The sequence below is a fragment of the Anopheles nili genome, chromosome 3 (genome assembly GCF_943737925.1).
Source record: "Anopheles nili chromosome 3, idAnoNiliSN_F5_01, whole genome shotgun sequence".
Classification (NCBI taxonomy): Eukaryota; Metazoa; Arthropoda; class Insecta; order Diptera; family Culicidae; genus Anopheles; species Anopheles nili.
The window spans coordinates 4,720,100-4,741,732 of record NC_071292.1 but is presented as its reverse complement, the minus strand read 5'-3'; the positions used below and the strand labels follow the sequence as shown (position 1 = coordinate 4,741,732).

Genomic DNA, 21,633 nt, shown 5'->3' with positions numbered 1-21,633 from the left:
GGATGTGAGCAGGGTTTTTTTTTGTTAATTTATTTCGCGCTGTTTGTTGTATCCCGATGAATTCAATTTGCGAAAAAACTGTCATAAACGTGCTCTTACTCACGTCAACGTACCGCCGTACGGCTCAATCGTGCGTGGCTGGGTGAGGATGGATTAAAATTTTCCACAATTCGCTCCGGTGCTGAGAGTTTTTGTTTCGCTTATCTTCGGGCGAATTCGCGGGCGCTTGGAAAATATCCCAACATCCCGCCCGCAGTCGGCTCAGGCTGGTACACAATTTGAACGTGATTATTTCAGCACAATAAATTATAATTATCATTCGAAAGTGGAGGAGAGAGGCTAAACCCTCCGATAATCAGATTACTGTCAACGCGCGCAAAGCAAAAGCGCCCGAACGAGCGAGATAGATGGCGGCCACTTTTCGAGTACTCCTCAGCCGGGAACGGGGTTAAAAGTGCGCGAATAATTAGCGAGACGAGAGATAGAATGTATTATTCAACCGAAACATAGTCAAAATCCAAACGAATGCTCATAATGCTGATTAGTGCGTGAGGGTACCTCACCGAGTGCCACGTGTATAGCCACGCGATAAGTATAACATTGTTTTCCGTTTCCGTGTTTACGTTTAATTTATGTGTTACGTTAGCGATGCGAGTGAGAGTAGTGCAATTGGAACATTATTCCGTTTTAGCTGTCTGTCTGTCTGTGTAAGCTCCAACGAGCGAGGAAGTTGAAGGAGAAGAATCTAGCAAATGGTACGTGTGCGGTAGCGAGAGGAAGAAACGGCCAGAAGGAGTATTTAATATATAGTTGATTTTTAAATTAATACCGATGAGTGTTTTCAATTCAGCGATTGCAACGATGACAAACCATTCGTTGCGAAAGACAAAATGGAATTTCCATTTATTTGCAGAGCAATTATCGAGATTGATAACAAGCATTGCAGGTGCATGCAAAACGTTTCATTCAATTCCCTGCAGCCTTGTCATCGGCTCACCATGTGGTGGACGTACGCCGGTCGAAGGCAATAAATTTTAAATATAAAAAGTACAATACCCATCGTTTGACATGTTTCTGACAATATGCAGGTCTCTGTCAGTATGCAGTTTAACTTTCATTGCCCAGATTAATATTACGCAACCTTTTTTTTCGCATTTGCTCATGAAAAGCTCATTCAAACGAATTGCTTTTGTTTATCCTGCTACCGTTTGCGAACGGGAAAATAAATAAAAACATATGGCAAAGCAAACTGCAGCGGTCCTGGCCATCAGCAATTTTGTTAAACTCTATGAATTAAATTAATTAACAGGTGTTCACATCCATTAAAGGTTATCGTGTCATGTCGCAGTATGATGAAGGATTTATCACATACGCTCCCAATTATCTGTTTTAAAATCATCAAACCATAAACTTGGAGGATCTAAAAGCGCCAGTAATTAATTTTGCCCGTTAGTGTAATGATGAACTTTACTGTGTACATGATCAAAGAAATGTCGTCCTGTAGTCAGTAATTATCACTTTACGCATCTCGAGTTTCCGGTCCATACACGCGCTATGTTAGCGAGTAAAAACAGTGTCCTGTCGATTAAAACTAATACTCCAATTGCCTTTAACAATTGCACTAAACAACATCCAGAATCATGCCACTTGCGATTCAATAGTGCAGTTGGTTTGTGCTATATTTTCTCAAACTAAAGGGCTTATGTTGACGGCATAGAGGAAATATAATGGAACCGAAAGTAGAACGAGCGAGTCGCATAGAAAATGAAATCATAATAATGGTCACATTTTTCATTCGATTCAAACGGTTTAGAGCAACCTACACTGTGGTACGAGCATGCTGAGGAAAAAAATCCCTCCTAACGATCGGTGAAGCAATGGCTTCCTCTTGCACTCACTTAACTCAAATGTTCATCCTTCCGTCATTCCACCCATTAAGTGCATCCAGGCGATGGCGCAGACGACCAGTAATCCTCAACCCGAGCGCCGGTAGCTGTTTTCCCAAGCTCGAGCCGTGGCTTCGATCCGATTCGTCTCTGCCAAAGCGACGAGTCGTTCCGGGGCGACTTCGCTGAACGATAATGCACTGTTGCTTCCGGTCTGGCTTCCGGTTCGACGGTCGTCCCGCTGGTCGGTCAGATCATTCTCGGTTTTATTGCGCGCCATGAACCATTGCACAGCACAAAATTGCTTCCGCAAATCATTCGTTCAAGATGTTTTTTTACCATTTTCGATTTTATCATCCCCCGTTTGATCAGCTTCGCTGCCTTCCTTTAGGTGACCAGCTCGTGGAAAGGAAAGAATTGTTTCATTGAGCTGTGCGCTAGATGGGAGACTGGTTTACATTGATGTGAAATGCATCGGGGTATAAACAAGGGAGCTGTAAAGAAACCGTTCCGATGAAAGCGCGCCTTCTTTTATTGAAAGCTTGTTTTGTGTGGGTGCTCTATCTTCACAAGCGGTAAGAGGATTTCTGTTCAAGCTTGAAAAGATGCTGCAGTGACATAAAAGTGATGGATTTTCAAATAAGTTGTTTGGTTAGGTGTACCCTATCGTCGTTTAAAACATTGCACCTAATAATTCACATTGCACTGTGCGCTGGGATTGCAAGTGCATTTTTAACCGAGAGATACGCCTAAAACTAGGCACACCGCGTAGCACGACACAATTCCTAGAGAAAATCTACTCCGTGAAAATCTCGACTATAACATCATCTTTAAGCCGTATAGTTTCTTTGTCTTGTGAAGCAGCGTATGTGTTGAATGAAAGCTTTAAGCTCATGGAAAGACAGTCTGAAGATACTTCAAGTTTTCGGTTCATTGCGCGATATTGAAGCATTAAATAGCGCGGCAAGAAAATTCGCTTGGCTCCCTGAGAGCGGTATCCAACAAAGGGCAATGTAAATCAATGAATGCTGCTTTTGCAATTGTTTTTACAAGCCAACACGCTGCCAACGGAGGAAGCTGAAATTAATTTTCCATGAAAGAAATATTACATATGCTCCGTTTCGTCGATCCAAGCTGTACATTTTTTAATATCTTTCGCTAGTGCTCCGCTCGCAAAGATGTCTTTCGTGCTATTTATAGCTTTTCTCGCCATCCTGCTAGATGGTGGCGAAACGATGGCTCTATGTATGCAGCGATTCCATTACATTTTACTTAAAGACCGCGTAAAGATGGCACTGGAGCTGGAGATGAATTGATAAACCGAGAGTTTCCACCCAAGAAAAACACTCATCCGCTATTCAGTTAAAACATCTATTTCCATTCCTTAATCCACACATTCGTTGCTGCCGTACGCTTTTTTTCCCTCTCTTTCCATCGGTACAGTTGTGTTAAGCTTCCTGCACCAGCTTTAAGTCTGAAATGTGTGTGATATGAAGATTTATGGAACTGTTGAACCGTACGCTTCATCTCCTCGCAGGACAAGGACCGGAGCTCGCGTGCTCCGAATGCCGGAAGCAGGAAAAGCGTCAGAGCGCCTGAAAAGTGCGAGCGCGCTAAAGCTCATCTAAATGCTCCCCAAAGAAACGGACACCGAACGGGGCCCGGGAATGAGATGAACGTCACCGGAAGGTACGATTTCAAGATCTCCCTTCCATTTGCCTTCCGGAGACGGGTAAGAAGAGTTTCGTCTTTATCCTACCCGGAAGCTCGCAACCGACGCCAAGGATGTGTGCCCTTCCCGGGTCGACATTCAGCATATGTATGTTTGCTCGTGAAATGAATGAACCAGCAACCTTTCCATTTCCTCGCTGCTGGGATTGTGCAAAACTGTGCCACCTACGCACACACCTACGCGAGCGTGAGCGTATGGATACGGAATCGAAGGACAGCTAGCCTTCGTCCTTTGAATCTTTCGTTGAGCCAGTTTCCCGAGTGTGGCGGTAAGATACGTTCATCCGCACTTTCGCGCTATCCCGTGATGCCGGAGATGGTGCTGCTTTGGGATGAAAAGTGTGTCCCTGTACGGTGACAACAGGGCTGCGATTGCAGCACTGGGAGTACGTTTTACAGCTTTCCTTTTGCGCTCGGTTGTTTCAGTTTCCTCGAGCCAACAAATGAAACCCCATCCGGCAGCGCATCGATTATGGAGCTTCTTTTCACGCGTCGGTTCGCTTTTACGCTTAATCTACGCACGAAACATCATAAAATGTAGCAATGAAGCAGATAACAGCGGTATCCTGTTAAACGCGAGTAACCGTTGTTAATCACTGCTGCCACCGTGATATCGTTTCCAGCCGAACCCACCGAATGGACGCTCCATCAAAGCCATAAAATCACTGTTTATTGAACAGGACCTTCTTCACCTTCTAGGGCGTGTGCCGTGTATCCTTCACGCACGAACGCAACATTCAGATCAATAACCGAGATGGGCCGTTCCCCAACGACAAACAATCGGAGTCCATCAGCCCTGGGGTCGAGCGGGATGGAGCAGAATTGACGGCAATAAATAATATGCCATCCTCTTGATTACGGGATGATGCAGGATAATACGGGATGAGGAGGAAAAATCGCATCGAATCTTGGCTTCATATTTCCCCGGCCATATCACCGCCCGAGGACGACCGCCTGATGGACGCGAGGCCAGCGAGCTCGCATGATACTACCGTTTATTGGACGGTCGTGAATGTGCGTGATACAAAAAGGGGATTCCTTGGACGAGAGTGCTATGACGAGGCGGTTACCCGCGGGGCACTGGCGTGGGTGAATATATTTATTGAATTTTCCGCTTTCTTGTCGACGGAAGCAATAAAACCGCATCCGCACCTGAAATCCAATCCCGCTCGCTGGTGCCATGATTCCCAAACCATAACCAGCGCGACGAATGTGCCAAGGAATGTGTTTATCCTCTCGCCAAGCACCTTGTTTGTGTAGATTGCTTATTTTGTGCGTATTAGCATTCATATTCACGCTCTTTTTTTTCCATCGGTCTCGCTAAGGAGAAGAAAGGAAAACCTGCGCTAGGCGGGTGTGTTTCACGCTGCCATATTCACAACCTACTCGAAGGTGCTTCGTTGCTGTGTATCAACGCGAATTTGGGCAGGGTTTTTTTTGCTTCTCCGTCCTACAGCAGAGGACACCTTGCAAGTGCTGTTTTTTCGTGAGCGGGACGCAACAATTTATCCTTCATCGACATGGATACGATTACTTATCGAAAGCCGTACCTCATGCGCATCTAAGGCCGGCATGCCGGGGCTGATTGTATTTTGCCACCGTTTCGTTCGATTTCGACATGATCAAAAAATGGTCTCATGCACAGCTAAACGAGGTGTCGTCCATGTGGAAGGTTGTATTTTCCATTTGCACAAGTGATCATTTTCTCTCTCTCTCTCTTTCTCTCTCTCTCTTTCGCTCTCTCTCTCATGAGCATGAGGCTGTCCTCTCGAAAAGCAATCCCGTCGCCTACTTCGATTTAGCGTTCGTCTGACGGCAGGATACCTGCAGCCAAAGCACATCTTTGGCGAGTTGCTTGCGAGCGGATATTTATGCAAAATATAGCCCTTTTTTCGCACGCTGTCTTCACGCATCCTGGCGAAAGTTTGGCGACGTGCGTGTGAACGCGCCACGTCCAATCTGCATCCCGCAGATTTGCCGGCGCTCTCGACGGCACACGAAAAATCGTAAAAGAAAATGACAATTTCCATTCGCCCGGCGAATACTTAGATGAGGCTGTGAGTTTGGCAACTTGTTTGATTGGTTCAGTGGGTTGATGGTGGTGTGAAACGTGTAGCTCGATTCTGGTCCGATTTTTTCACGAATGCAGCCAGATCCTTCAAGGGCCACGAGTAAACTTTAAGTGACCAGATTTTTTCAACATTTTTTCCACGGTATGCCAGACGGAATGGCTGCGAGATGATTCGGTGACACCGAAAGGCGACTTATCTTCAGTCTCCATTCATGATGCCGAGTCTAGCCGGCAAAATGGTGGATGATATTTGAAAAGTTTAGCCGAGGGTTATATCTTTCGAATGAGATGGTTATTATTGCCCGTAAGCTCCAAGCCGAACGAGTCTCAAAGCTCAATCAAACTATTTCCCTAAACGATTTGCAATCGCACGTCGTTGCTCATAACGAACTAACGGTTGAAGATTAGAAATGATTCCGAATAATCTCCTGCACAACAGAAGCCACAATTCGTTATGCATTCGCGGACAATTTGGTGGGAGATTTTAAACGTAGCGATTTTCGGTTCCAATCCATCGCCCCCATGATGTGAAGACTTTCAGAAAAATCCAATCGTCCCACGATGTCTGGCATCGAGTGGTTGGTGCTCGCTCTCTCACTCACACTCCAGCTGTTATTATTGCGCTAGCAGAAAAAGGGACGAGCTAAACGATTCGAGCAAAGTCGCGGACCATCCGGAGGCAAATTAAATTTATCTCCCATTACCGGCGAAGGCGGAAACCAATCCCGATATCCTGGAAATTTCTCTTAATTACATTTAACCCAGGCATCCGGTCGCTCCGTAAGCCGCAACATTCGGGCACCCGAGGTCATCTCGTGGTGAGGTTGTGGCCCCTCGCCAGAGTTGGGAAGATTGCCGACCCGGAAATTGGATAACTCGATGACGAAACCAAAGATACGCCGGTCGCTAGACGGCAAGCGGATCCCTAGTAGTAGGCAGCAAACGGTTCAAACAACAAACTAACCCACCACAAACGGAAGCTCTCGGCGTGCCCGAACGAATTGGGTGAATAGTTGAGGTGAAAAGATAACAACGGCAAGGAAAAACGGCCCGCAAAGCTGAAATACATTTCAATCATCACGAACACGCCATTCCAGTTGGCCCGGGTCCTGGCATATCCTTACCAGTTGATTGATATTGGCCACGTCGAGGCAAACCTCCGGACGGTGGAGAAATTCCTTGACATCTCATAAATCAACTAAAGACCGCTTGACGTTTCAGCCAGCCGGGGTGAAAACTCTCGTGCTTGAGTCGAGAATTTTCCGAATCCTGTGGAGGGAAGATTTCAACAAACCGCACGATGAAAGCACATTTCTAGGAAGCGCTCGCAGGGTCGAAAAGTCTAAGCGGCCGGAATAAAAAGCCAGCATCCACCAACGAAACAAGCGCCTTTCCACTGAACTCCAGACGATTTTCATGAGCTGTTGGGTTAGGGGTTTTTTTACCATTTTCAACACCATTGCTTGTTATCGGCTTGCTGCTGTGATTTGTCCGCATTGACTGTTCAAACCATTTGAAACGAACCGAGAAACATTTCACACCACGAGCCGTCACATTCTTGCCCATCATTGAGTTAAAAATGTGGCGTTCATTATCGATGAGGGGTAATTTATTCCTTCACCACCGACGAGCTACACAGCGAGTGAGAAATCCAGAATACCAATCATCTAACGATTCCGGTCGGAGAGCAGAAATTTCCCTACTCCAGGTTCGATCAATCGTCGATTCAATTGTATGCCATGTGCAAGTCCTGGACCCGCTTGGTGTGGGATTCCCACCTCGATTCCATTATCCTTCGACAGGTTCCCTCCCCGGGGGCCACCGCGTTCCGGTTCCGGGCTTCGATCGAAGTTCGCCGTAAGCGAAAAGCTGTTCCAATTCGATTACGTTTGGTTCGTGGTTTGGCGCGGTTAAATACACATCAAATATTGCCATCGAGCCAGTGACACCCGGGCCACGGGCCAAACACGTTGTGGTTTTGATGCTGACTACGGTTCCAACGACCGTCGAGGATCACAAACAGCGAGCGAACCATTCTAGCAGACAAGAGCCGCCTTCAGCAGCTCGATGCCGCAAGGAAGCACAAAAAAGCCCCGGAAGCCCCGGATGTCGCATTAGCGCATTGTGCCTGGCGTGTTGGAAGATTAAAGGCAGATATTCGAGGCGGATGCTTTTGATCTAGCTACGAGAAGCGATCCCGTGCGTGGGCATGAAGTTCCCGTCCCATTATCATTCCATTCGCACTCACACCGCACCCACGAGAGGGTGGCCTGTTTCCCGTTGATGGGCGCCATTTTTATCCTTCACGAGGGGTGACTTACACCCACCCCATCCCACTCCACCAGTTGTCATTACTCAGTCACGGAAATATACCTTCCATTGTTATGCCGTGTGGGGTGAGTGAAAATGGTCCTGTAAAAGATATCACGGTGATTAGCCGGCGTGAATCACGTTCCCTCCATTCGTCATCGTCAGTATCAGGTGGAGGCACGTGGCGAAGAACTTTACGGAGAATGATTGAGATTTGAAACAATATTATATTCACCTGAGCACACACCTCGCACCTGGCCTGGTGGTAGCTATGAGCCAGTGTAACGTTGCGCTTGCAAATTAACTGTCACCGGTAATGGAGCGAGTGCGTTACATCAAAGTAGGCGTTGGGGCTGAAAAAGATGACACGCAATTGGTTTACGAACGCTTGCTCGAAGAAAAACAATACGCCGTAAATGAGTCGCGTTACAAATCATTTGCAGTAAAATCCGATTCTTTTCCATCCGCGTTTTTTTTGTGTCCCTTCCGAGACAACTTTTCAGAGGATTTGAGTGAGAGAGAGAGAGAGAAAGAGGATAAAAAAATTCACGCTTTCCGCATCACGCCAGCGTAGAATGCGATAGAAGCTAATCGCATTACCATAACGTTGGCTCGTATTTTCTCATCAGTCCCTGGGGAGCGGCTTGTACGACAACCCACCCCCCACCCCCCCGGACTCACCACCCCTGTAGATTCCAGCAAAACCTCCCGGCCACCCTGCCCAGCACCCACGGTGCCTTGGAACGAGCGAAACTTTGCCTCAGGTTCCGCAAATGATCGACCAGAATCACATAAAACGTAAATGTTTACCAGCCGACCCCGGGGGCGAACTCGACTTGCTCCAGTTTCCGCTGTTCAACCAAACCCCACTCTACCCCACAGCCTCTCGCCCACCCACGAGTGTTAAATTGCATTCCTAATCCGGTACGTAACTCCACACACGGCCAAGTTCGAGCTGTGGCCTGGCGGAAGAATGCTATCACCACACGGCCACGAGTCCGGATGCAGCCGGCTGCAATAACGTCATGTAACGCGAGCACGGACTAACACAGATCTACGCTTTGATCCTTCGTACGACACCGGCTGGAATTAGATATCTTGAGGTCCTTGCCCTAAGGGTCCCACGGCACACGGAGTCGATCGAGCACGAGGTGGTACTAAAACAGGTTGCTAGTGGGATGGCATTGGCGTCCTTCGTTCTTTGCGCTGTGGGTGTAAATATTTTCTATCCAAGGACTAAAAGAACGTCAGCTATGGGGATTTGCGGCGGCTTTAATATTTACAAAGCTCTCTCGGTCGCGTTCCGGACTCAAATTTACGCTCATTAGCCCAGCAAGAAACCAAGCCAACCTGACCAGCCACATCGAGTGTCACTAACGATTTGACATCGGGTTGAAACCTATGGCTCCTTGGATGTTTTTTTTATTGTTGTTGTGAAAAATAAACCCAACTCGAAGTACGTGCCGGGCGTTTGGCCGACAAAACTCCGACGTGTATCCGTATCAGTGGGGATTTCGCACAAATACAACGCGCCGTCTAGCTGGATTTCCTCCATTATGCAAATCATTATCATCGTCGTCGCTAACATCATCATTATCCTCGACGTTTCTTCGCTTCCCTGCCATCCCACCTCCATCGTCACCTTTGCCCCCACCTCCCCCTTGGTGCCCATCCATCCATTCATATTCATATTCATGCGGTGTGGCTGGCTCCATTAGAGAATGATCTTTTTTTCACGCTATCTTTTTGCCTGCAGTTGTTGCGCTCGTAACCTTAGGCCCTATATTAGTGTGTGCCCTCGTTTGTGTCCTCTCTTGGGTGATATGTTGTGGCCCAAACCCACTCACCCACCCGTTGCGTGACCTTCGCGGGTTTTCGCGTACTCGCACAACGCCGCTCGTAAGGTGGAGATTATGATCCGATCCGAAGCGTAAGCGAAGATGCTCCACATGTCACCGTTTATCAAATTGTTTCCGCACGCACCATCGCACGTACGGCATCAGCCCGCCTACATGCGTCCGCCTTTGCGTGGACGCCATTTTTGTTTTCTTCTCTCAACCCGCGCAGGGTGCGATTACGCAACCGACACCAAGAACTGACCTGGAGGTGGCGAGCGATTTTGAGTAATTTATTAATTCGCCAAGCACATGCCAGGCGTTACGCGCGAGTAGCGTTTAGCATCAGCGTCAGTAACGCTGTGCTCCAGAACGCGTGCTGTCATGGCTTCTGGAGGAGTTTTCGCGTACTAACGCAAACCTCGCCGTTTGCTGGATGAAAAGTAGCAACATTAGCGTAATGGCAATTCATCCATCCATTGGCTGTTTGGCGGAGCAGAAGAATGAGAATCCATTCGCCGTAATGCGTTCCTATTCGTCATTCCGTCGGGTCGTTTCTTGGCGCGCTGCGGGTTGATGAGTTGATGAGCGGTTCCTTCACCGGCAGGTGTTGCGCGATTGCCGAGTCCTAATGGAAAGACAACAATTAATGCGCGAATCGGGCCGGGCTGGAGCGAGGATTCCAACTCAGCGAAATTGAATTTTCTTGAAGCATGTTTTCGTTCCTGCATTGCCACGCGCTCGAGCACCATCGGAGGAAACTTCTTTCGAATGGTGTATCTTTTTTTTTCCTCGAACTCTTGGCCACGCAACAACGAACGTGGAGTAGTTCTCCACCGGGCTACCGTTATGCGCGTTTAGTGACGCTTCTGCCCAGTGCCAATTACTTCTAATAAGCTCCCTTTTTTTCCAGACGATCCGGGTTGGTTTGTTTTTTTTTGCCCCCGGAGGGAGTCCGTATCGGTTACAGCTTCCGACCGCAGTCAAGAGCTCGTCAGAATCGATTCAACGTCAAAAACAATTAACACTGAGCCGGCGGAGCTAGCAGAAATCTCAACCATTTTAATAATCCCACTTCTCCAATGCAACACTCATGGAGCAGGGATGCAACAAGCGCATCGCGCTGGAATGCCACGCTTTTAACGGCTGACAGTGAATGGCCATCCGAGGTTCGGTGTCTTCTCGCGAAAGGCCTTCGAAAGCTGTGGCATCTCCCGAGGCTTCCACAGGCCGGATGGGCCTCAGGTAGGTCAGTGTTACCAGGCCATTGCCTTTCGCGGATGGACACTTCACACTTTTCACCACACCACACTCGCCACTTGTCATGGGAAATGTCAAATCTTCGTTTCACCGGCCGGTACCCTCACCATCTCAGGGTCCCATTTCCAGGAAGCGCCCGAGAGCGTGCACTTTGCCTTCATCTCCCCACGATCAGCCTTTGGGAGAGACAGAGAGAGACAGAGAGAGTGAGGTCGGTCAAGAGGAAACACTCATCCACGGGTTCGTGTTTCACTTTTGATCCATTTCCCGGTTGTCGTTTAACTGTAAACCGGTGATCGCGCAGGTCAAGAGCCGGTCTGTCAAGAACCCACCAAAGGAGGGAGGCTCAAAGGGGGGCCGTTACTTATCACAATTTTCTCATATCTCCACCCTGGCAGCGAGTTGACAAATTACGAGCAAATGAACCTCCCCAGTCGGGCTCGGCCATGGAGCAACTATAAATCTAGACTAACTGGACTTTCCCCGCTTTCCAGGGGGCGCAATTTTTTGTCTGCCCTTTTTTTCGTGTGGTTTGTTTGGTCTGCCTTCTTCAACACCTTCGTCGATCGTCGACCGAGTGGATACATTCGGCACGGTAGAATTCGCTAATGAGTCGCTGCGTACCATACCAGCGAACGGTGCACTGGCGCGAGAAATCGAGCCGCCCGAGAACACGGCTCGGAACACATTAGCAGCGGTTTGTCAGCCCTCGAAGTGGAGCCGAAAAATGCCCGACATTTTTTACAACTCATCCACCTCGGGGAGGAAGGTCTAACCTTTCACTGTTCTTGCCACCGTACGACGATCGAGTGAGAGAGCGCGTACGATCGAATGAGAGACCGAAAAACAAAAGACGAAGAACGTTAGAAACGATTCGCGGATCTCCAGCGGCCACGTACACACAACCGCGGGCAGATCTCTCGTGGCTACGAAATAATCAGCGAAATTCCGACCCGACCGGTACGTGCAATCTTATAAAAGAAACCCCAGCGGGCGTGTCGATCGTCAGTCGGCTAAAGCATCGGGGCTAAATCGCGCACACCAGGCTCGCTTGAAAACCCGGCACCGGCACTCATCATCACCAAAAAACTAGCGATCTCCGAAGATCGCCTGCCGCTGGAGCAGGACGGTGATCGCGATCGCGAAGAACAACCAAAGTTTTCACCTCGATCGCACCCCCCCGGGGTGTGCTGATTCAGCATCGCGATTCGCGACCAGCTGGTTCGGTTTTCCGGTTCGCAGATCGTGCGGTTCTTGATCGATCGATCTGCAGACGGTGGGTGATCTCTCGCTCTCGCAGCATCACGCGCTCGCTCACACGACGGCTCCAGCAACTTAAAGACCGGTGCGGTCCGGTCGCGATCAATCATTTACTCGCGAACCTGCCTACCGGACGGTGACCAACTCGCTCGCCAACGTCAACTGCAACTCGCTCTATCCGTTCGTCCGTCCGTTGTCCGTCCGTTCGCGATCTTTGAGGTGATCTCAGTGCCCTTTAACACATCCGATAACCGATCGTTGCGATCTGCACCACGATGAAGTGGATGATCCTGAGCTGTTTGATCGTCGGCATGATGCTGCACGCTGGTGGTAAGTGCGGAAAACCGAAAACCCGATGTACCTTTTCTTCTATCCTCATAGCACGATTCGTAGTTGTGATTCGGCAGCAGGCAGTGTCACAGTGTCTTGCATGTGCATGTTCTTCCTTCCAATTCGCCTGTAAATAGTTCGCCACATTTGCATGTTAGTGAGTGAGAAAGCTGAGCAGTGTTGTGTGTGTCGTTGGTTGTGCCATTTCTCATTCCGTGTACATAACTCCATCACGGCTACGGTTTCTTCTTCTAGAGCGGTAGTTCTCGAGCTTCTCCTCTGTCTCTAATTCTGTCAATCTCAATCTACTTCACGGAGGGGGGTGGGGGGGGGGGGGGGTGGGCTAAATCCCAACGTGTGCGTGTACATATCTTCCTGTTTAATTTCACGATCCTCGTCCTCATCTCAACCTCACTTAACACCTGCACCGGTTACGAGCGAGCCGCAAACAAAGCGCAAAGCAATCGCCGCAATTTTCACGGCCCCAACAGCTCCCAAACAAAAAAACACTTCTCGACTCCCACCACGTTCGTTGTTAGATTTTATTTTATGGTTTATGGAGATGCGCCCGGGAACTCCGATTAAATTGGTTGCCGACCAGGCGCCTCTTAGGGGGTGCGAAAATGGTCGAAAATGAACCCCTCGGAGTCGTGGTACGTGAGCTTCGACAAGATGAATTCGGTGCGGTTACAATGATGTTAAACAAGGAAGTCGAAGTTTATTGAACGACACCATACCCGTCTCCGGTCGGGCGAGGAAGCGTTATTATGATAGATGAGACTCCGGTCCAGGGTTAAGGTAATATATCAGCCGCTCGGCTCGTAAAACACGTGTCAGGATTTATTTGATTTTTGGCGTCAGTCAGCGAGAGCGCAAGCTTTTCTTACACATCTGTGGCCCTTTATTATCGATCGTGTATGCGTACGTGCGTGCGTGTGTGTGTGTGTTGCGGTTTCCTTCGCAAATAGACGCTTTTCTGAAAGCACCTTTCATGATGCTCAACCCTAAGCGAAGGCACTGAAACAATGTTCAAGCTATAATGCCAAATAATGCCAATTTAGTTGTCAGACAAATTTTTAACTCATCAGTAAACCGTAACTGATCTCCTTCTCGCCCTCCCCACCCCCAGTCGAACAAAGTAATTGCCGTCCAAGCTGTGGACGGGCCCAAAAATAAAGCTAGATTTTGATGCTGTCAGACCCATTCCATATGCTCCACCGTGAAGCTTCATGGGAACCATTTTTTGTGCTGTTGTTATTCTTGGTATGTTGTGGCTGATTTATGCTTCGCTACAATTGTTTCGCACCGTGAGGCGAAGCGGACGATGGGGAGACTGTGGGAGATCTCAGACCCGTCATGTTTCGACCCTCACCATGCCCGGCAGCGTGTACTTATTGCAGAAATGACGCTATTAGCCGTCCGATGGGCTTTTACATCCGTCCAAGCGCGCGGTCCAAGGTCAACGCGCGGCCACCGCAGCCGTGCAGAAGGAAGACGGAAGGTTCGGATTCGATGATTCATGTCAATGGCCAGACTCATAACGGCCCGGGTGGTATTTAAGACGAGAGCGAGCAGCCCCCTTTGGTTCGTCGAATCATGATGAATATTTTATCCCGCAGTTCGTGACGTGACCTAACGGCTGGAATGTCGAGCCGCGCCGTGCTTTTGCAAGATGTTGGTTGAGTGAAGGAAGAAACAACACAAAAAAGCACACACGAGGGTACCCACCATATTTCCTGTTTGTGCTGAAACTAGTTAATAATCTCGCTAATCAGTAATGGGGCGGATATTTCTCTGGTACTCTCGTGCAGCCTTGCGCCGTTTCACCAAGGTCAAGCCTGGAATAGCCTGTGGCAAACGTGAATAAAAAAAAGCACACGCTGCGTCAGCATCTCCTGGGCGGCGTGAGTAATGTTATCTCAAAGTACGATATTTATCATCACGCGCAAATTGCACCCCACACCCTGTGTCGTGTCGTAAATTGTGGCACGCTTCTTCGTGGCTGTTAGTGATTTGTCCTTGCTCGATTGAAAGATGCGCGCTTTTAAGCATCCACGAGTGCAATGCCAAACAAAAGGCGATGATTTATCTCGTCCTTCGGAGGTGCAAAGGTTGGCGAAGAGAAGAAAAATATGAAACAAAGCAAAACGAAACACAATTAAAAGGATTACGTTATTCCTGCCCGAACACTCCCACTGCCAGAATGTCCGGAGTTTTGTGGATAATTTCATAAGCCGTAATTCATTGGCAGCATAATTTATATCGCCGCATTAAACACCGAAATATTTGCTCCATCGTGCTCTTCGCCAAACGACTCGCGGACTAAAATCCATGCGGGATTCTTCTTTTTTTTTCCTTCCGTGGAGACAACAAAAAACACAAAAAAAAACCAAAACACATCCGTTCTTCCATTCTCCACCATTCTGCACGATAATTGGCCCCCGGGAGCCCTCGGGAGCTCATTTCTTCTGAACGCCTGACCACCATTATTGCGTCAATGAGCGAGCATTTCGCATTAATTCTGCCCAACCTGAACCTGGAGCATACATCCCTCTCCGCCTCTCAACAACCCCCGGGAAACAGTTGCCATGGTCACGCCAAGCAACATAAAACGAATCCCTTTTTTCCCGTGAACTCGCGCGCTCCATCCAAGCAGGCTGTGAGGTTTGAGTGTGCCTTTCTTCAGCTTCAACCCGGAGGCGGAGGAAAACTCAATTATAAAAAAAAGGGATGAAATAAAATAAACTCTCTAAACACACACGCACACACCGTCCGTTTGCATGGGCAGGGTTGTTTTATCCGCGAGCGCCATAAAAAAAGGAGATCCCGGAGTAGAACGGTGGAATAATTAGCCACAACGGCAGCAGCTTCTTGCTTTTCCTTTCGTTTTCTTCGCACCCGGCAAGAGGAGGCTGCTTTGGCTCGGGTCGAGTCCATGGCGGTCGAGTGCTCTTTGGCGGGTCAATGGCTCGGTCCGGACTGGTCGGTCGGTCAGATCGAGTGTGCTCGTTTGCTTCAAGTCTCCATCGAAGCAGCATCATCTGCACGATGCAATCGAACGCCAGGAAGCTGCACAAATGCACTCGAGTGGCTGAGATTGTGACCCGCCATGCACAATTAGAACCAACTCACCTGGGCGTGTGTTCCGGCCGGTGAACTAGCAACACTCGAAACGGAGAAACGGGAAAAAGGAGCCCCAGCTTTTCCGGGCTGCCTAATGCGAGCAGAAAGACGATAAATTTGCGCCCCTAATTCGACCGACCGACCGGCGTATCACTTAGGGCAATTACATTATCCCAGGAAAGCGATCTCGGATGCGATAGAACGGGTGTGATAACGCCCAGCTTCAGACCGTAGTTTTGGGTCTCGCGAATGGTTGGCGCATTACCATTTCGTGGCGTCGGAACAGGTTTTCCCGGTCGTCTTTTTTTTTTGCCGTCTTCCCCATCCGGGGAGCTGTGTGAATTTTTGGTCCCCTATTTACGAAATCGAGCCTCCGTTTTTTTTTTGCGCTCACACCCCATAGAATGCTTCCACCTACAAAAAGGCTGAACACCACAGAAAAGAATGCCGCCCAATGGCAACCTAAAAGGCCCTCGGTGAAATGCGTGCCTCAAGGTAGTTCCGGACCGGGACAACACGGCTCGTTAACTCGAGCGGCCACAACAAGAGAACCGGTTCCGACCGATCCGGTGGCCGGTTCCATGAGTGTGTGTTTGAGAGATTCGAGGTCCGATTAAACGGCACATGCACCGTGATGCGCTTGAATTTGCCGCGCAACCTGGACCGATTTTATTTCCAACCCATTTAGGTTGATGGGCGATTTTTATTGTCCCCATCCCCGAGTTGGGAGCTTCTTTGTGTGGCTTGTGGCTAAGCGAACGAAGCCGGGATGACTGTGTGGCACGAAACGCGCCCATTTCGTAAAACCGGGCGAGCGTCAGCTACATGCAGTGGTGCATAAATTGCTCGAATGCAAGTCGGCGGTTGCAGTTGAGGTGTATGAGCAGCGGCAACAAAAAAAAATGCAAACTCCCGCGATGCGACACACGGGACGGAAGTAACGCGAGCTTTATCATGACTGGGAAAATTCCTCCCCCCATCGGTGGTCAATGTCACCCGCGGAACAACTCAACCACCCACTCCGGTTCTAATGCAAATCGGTGCATGGGGGTTGCATTTTGCGCCGCGGCAAAAAACTGGTTCGGGTTGCGTATTATTTTTAGTTCGCTTCAGTTCCTTTATCACGCGCTCTAACCGGCAACCCCGCGTGTGAGCCCGCCACAGCAGGTCGATAGGAAATCGAGATCGAACTTGCAAATGTGCGCCTGCCGTTGGGGTGGAATATTCGAGCCGCTCGAGGTGGGTTGGACAGGGCAGGGCTCCCAAAGGGTGCAGTGAAAAATGTTGAAACGAGTTTGCGAACGTGAAACGAGTTGACTCCACCCTGCTGAAGGCCGCTACTAGGGGGCGTCATGGTTTTTTTTTGCGCCGCAACAAATGATCACACAATTTCCATGCGAGGAAATATGCAAAGTGTGCTCTGGGTGCCTTGGGTGGACCGCTAAATGATTGATTGCATCGGAATTCGTTACCGCAAGTGATACAAGAAATCAATTGTCATTTCCGCCAGCTAAATGCTAAAAACAAGTACGAGTAAAGTTCTTATTGAACTCCGTTGCCGACATGTTGTTTTACGATCGCGAAACTGTCTTGAGACAAATTTTATCACATTGTCCACAGTTTCTTTTATGTCGCGAGAAATCTGTAGACCTAAATGGCAGTAACCTCGCGGCTTTTCATCCCCAGCGGACTAACGGTACGTGAGATCGCGCCAGCACGCTTAAGCGTCAATTGAGTGATCCGCGCAATGGTTATTAAATTGAGACCCGCTAAATAGAATTGCAACAATTTAAACCACCGTTACCGGGGGGTGTGGCAGAACCGGCCGGAACATACGCCTTTCCTCGGCCGTGTTCGAGAGATTTCCAATTTACGCCGGCTAGCGCGATAAACGTCACGTCATCGAGGAATCGAGATCCATCAACGGGCAAGCGGGAAAAGGTACAAACGTGGTGTCCGAAAGCCCTCCGAGCCCCCTTGCTACATTAACTTTACGAAATCATGTTCTTCATCATCATTACCGTGATCGTCATTATCGTCATTAGTGCAAATAAAATTTCTGCGGGTCGGTGACTCGATCAGTCGACGTTTTGGAGGGCAGAATTCAACGATCATTCAGCGAACTATCAACACGACTTAAGTGAACTTTTTGCCCCACAAACCAAAACCACACCTCACTCATCACATGTGTACAACCTCCACTACATTCTAACAAACCGCATGCGACTAATTTTGTACAGTTTCCCGACGAGTAGCTAGCCCTAGCACAACCCTTAAACTTACCACCCTCACGCCCCATTCAGCGTGAGCTTAGATCACGAAATATCAACACACACCACACAAACGACACGACCTACCTACCACTCTTTTCCGTAGATGCCGCACCACGCTATCAGGTGTTGGAACCACGCGAAGGCTACGTCCCGGTGTACATCCGGCTCGGCGATCAACCCTTGGCAGAAATCAATCCGGAGCTTGCGGCCGCTTTCCGTGAGCCCGTGAGTCGCGTAAGTCGTGCCGAGCTTGCACAAGTAAGTTAAATACCTTCGCCTTTGGGTTCAGGTGATCGATCGACCGAACGATCGACCCTTCGGAACAGCTGCAAAGCGTGTTGACCTGTGCAACTGACCCTACCACGATGACTCTTCTAGGCACTGCAAGCGGACCACGGTGTGGCGGTTTCGTCTCACTCGCTTTCGCACTCACACTCGGCCTCGGATGAGCTGGTGCTAGTGGCGGGATCGGCCAAAAAGCCCGTCCCCAATGCTCCAGAGCCCAGCAAACCCGTTGCCTAAAGGAGCGCAATGAGGTGAAAACCCCAGCAATAGCAGCAGAAGAAGCGGCGTAGTCCGTCAGAGTCCAGCAGAACCAGCGGGTCCCAGTAAAACTAACCGGCACAGTTACCTCTGTGCAGATCCATGCACACGTCCATGTTATTTATTTCGTTATACACAAACGCAAGTGTTTTTTTTTTACTAACTGCGCATCGCCACGCGATCGGATACCAATAAAGGATTACGCGCGAGCAATCTGATCTGTGGCAGTGTCGTTTCATTTTTGCCGACCCGGAAAGAAGTCCTTTTTTGACGATCCTTTTCCTTGCACCTTGTTTAATGCATTCCATCCTTTCCCTCCCATACATACATACACCGATACAAACACAGATGCTCGACCGGATAAGTACAAGGACTACCCGAAAAAGGGCGGCTACGTGCCGGTGTACGTGCGCTACCCCAATCAACCGTTGGGTTCGCTTAGTCCCGAACTGGCTGCAGCCTTTCAGGAGAGCGCAGGACGCAGCTCGCGTGGAAAACTCATCCAAGTAGGCCGTGATTGTGGAAAATTAACCCAACAGAGCCATCCTGAAAGTGTTTTTTACTCTTCGTCAGGAACTGAACCGGCCCGTACGATTCTCGTCGGAATCGAGCAGTGATGAGGAGTTGCGGAATGACATAACCGCAAAACCGAAGGTTGACTCGAACAGCAGCGAAAGCCACTCGAACTCGAACGAGTCGATCTCATCCGAGAAGGAGGCGAAGGAAGCCATTAAGGAGCTGCTAAAGCAGATGCACAAGATCAGCAAGGCTTCGTTGGCGAAATCCAAGAAGGCTTAGAGAAACCAAACGCCATAACGTTCTCTTTTTCTTTTTCGAAAGTTACACAATCAACTCATCAACTCAAAATCAACTTTGAAACGCATCCCAACGACAAAATTCAAATGATACTCAGTACTACGTAACGCGACACTGCCATTATGTTTAGGACAACCTGGGGAGTGGGAGGGGTGAAAGCGACACTCGATTGGGAGAAAATTAAGATGCAATAAAGTAACCTTGAGATACCTACCTACGTCAAATGGCGTCGCTTGTCGGTTTCTTGAACGATTCCACTGGTTATGGTTGAGGTCGAGCGTCTCTCTTCCAGATAGAGTCTCAAGCATCCCTCGAAGCATTCCTGCATCTTGCAAGTGGGTAGCGCAAAAGTATGTTAGCTACGATAACCTTTGACGCTTTTGCGACCGTTGCGCGAATATTATCACCAAAACCACCGATGCGCATTCCTTTCTGCGTCCTTCAAAGCAAGTTATTTGTTTTGTGAATTATTTTCGTCCAATTCAGTTAATTTTTTTGAAACAATTCACACAATGATGCACATGCAACTGCAACGGATGCGTGTGGTGCAACTGACAGTCAATTTCTATTTTTATTATTTCTATTTTGTTGTTAATCAATATGACGGCTTAACCAGAATTTTAATGGTGGATCCAAGTGAAACCAATGAGCCACTGTTCAACAATGGATCGAGCTTGTTTTACGTGGTAAGGCATACAAAAAAATTGGCATAATAAAGACCTAAACAGCCCTAATAAGCTTCATTATTGTTTCGGACCATTGAGTCAAATCACTCAAATCGCTCCTATTCTAAGCAAAACAATGCCAAATGGGAGTGGAGCAATTTGCAAACATCCACCCATTCGACGACCCACATAGGAAAGCCCTTTTTCTCAGTACCACGCCGTATGCAAATGCATAAACATGTCCGTTCGCTGGGTGCTAATACTCGTTGTAACATTTCTTGCCTCCATCGGTGATGCGTACGCGGATGGTAAGTGAACGGAATTATGCCACGTTTTCGTCCTTTTCGTTCGACCCGGAAATGGTTTCCAGGAATTGAAGTAAGTCGTACATTTTCATCCCCAAAAACGCACCACCAGAAAAAGGACCACCGGAAGGGCGCGTGGTAGCAATACAGCTGCCATACGTTTGCTCCATACGTCTGCAGGCCGTGCATCGTTGCAGTGCGACCATATTGAACCCAAACTGGTTGCTTACTTCCGGTCAGTGTGTCACCGGGCTCGTAGCTCCATTCGATGGGCTCGCAATCGTTTGCGGTGTTCGTATGTACCGCACCGTGGCCGAGATCGTACCACATCCGAGCTTTATGGTAGCCAATCCGACGGCGAACAACCTGGCGCTGGTAGGTACGCAGGGTTTTTGGTGAACTGGCTTCTTAACGATACGCTAACTTGCGACTAACGAGGATCCCACGCCACTCCCCGGTAGCTTTTGATGCGGAAACCTCTCAACCTCACGAGCTACGTGCAGCCAATTCCACTGGTCGATGACTGGGAGTTTTCCGCCGGAAAAGCCACCATCGCTGGTTACGATAGACGATTTGAAGGAGTTCGGGTTTGGTGGAATCCCCCGTTACAGGTAGGACCATTTCCTCAAGCTCGAGAGAGAAAAAAAGCAGCTCTTGTTATTCCGTACACCCTTTAGAAAGAAAAAAGAAAGCACAATGCTTCATGTTTCATGCCAAATTGACGATGGCTTCTTAAATCGCTAAAAACACTTTCCCTCAGCTAGCAGAGGTGACGATCCTATCAGTATGCGAATGCCAACAACGCCTTGGACCGACCCTGGCCGGTTATCTAACGGATGCGAGCATTTGTACCGACGCTAGCCCAACCGTAGAGGCGTCACTGGTGACGTACGTCGGTGATCCTGGAGCACCGTTGATGATTGCAACCGACACGCAACCCTACAACCTTCTGGCCATTCCTGCCTGGACGGTGGCTCCCTGGGGGACAGGCCCGCTTGTGCACGTTCGCGTTGCGTCCCATCTCGATTGGATTATCAGCGTTATCGCCGTCAACTAGTGGCTGGTACATGAAGCCGAACACGTCGTCGTCGTCGTCGTCATAGAAATGGTACCAAATCAACGCCTGCTAGATTAGATAGTCGAAGGAAAACGCGCGAAATAAACATGTCGGGTGATGCTCACGAGCTGTGATGAGTTTGTGGCGGTTTGTGGACATTTGTGAAAT

At 48.9% G+C, this 21,633-nt stretch overlaps 3 protein-coding genes across 3 annotated transcripts; all 3 read left to right on the top strand.

Moving 5' to 3' along the window:
* The first annotated feature begins 12,332 nt into the window (after nucleotides 1-12,332).
* LOC128722940 (uncharacterized) lies at nucleotides 12,333-18,840 on the top strand. The gene is made up of 3 exons (XM_053816634.1): nucleotides 12,333-12,683; nucleotides 18,183-18,337; nucleotides 18,458-18,840. Exons 1-3 carry the CDS (start codon nucleotides 12,629-12,631, stop codon nucleotides 18,599-18,601), a joined length of 354 nt encoding a protein of 117 aa, XP_053672609.1. The 5' UTR covers nucleotides 12,333-12,628; the 3' UTR covers nucleotides 18,602-18,840.
* A 126-nt stretch (nucleotides 18,841-18,966) lies between these two features.
* LOC128722941 (uncharacterized) lies at nucleotides 18,967-19,636 on the top strand (the record flags this gene model as incomplete). Its single annotated transcript, XM_053816635.1, has 2 exons — nucleotides 18,967-19,128; nucleotides 19,196-19,636. Coding segments are annotated over 2 exons (387 nt in total), but the record flags the coding sequence as incomplete, so codon positions are not given.
* A 705-nt stretch (nucleotides 19,637-20,341) lies between these two features.
* Nucleotides 20,342-21,465, top strand: LOC128727857 (trypsin-1-like). Its single transcript, XM_053821808.1, has 4 exons — nucleotides 20,342-20,411; nucleotides 20,521-20,783; nucleotides 20,870-21,019; nucleotides 21,169-21,465. Exons 1-4 carry the CDS (start codon nucleotides 20,342-20,344, stop codon nucleotides 21,463-21,465), a joined length of 780 nt encoding a protein of 259 aa, XP_053677783.1.
* The last annotated feature ends 168 nt before the right edge of the window (nucleotides 21,466-21,633 follow it).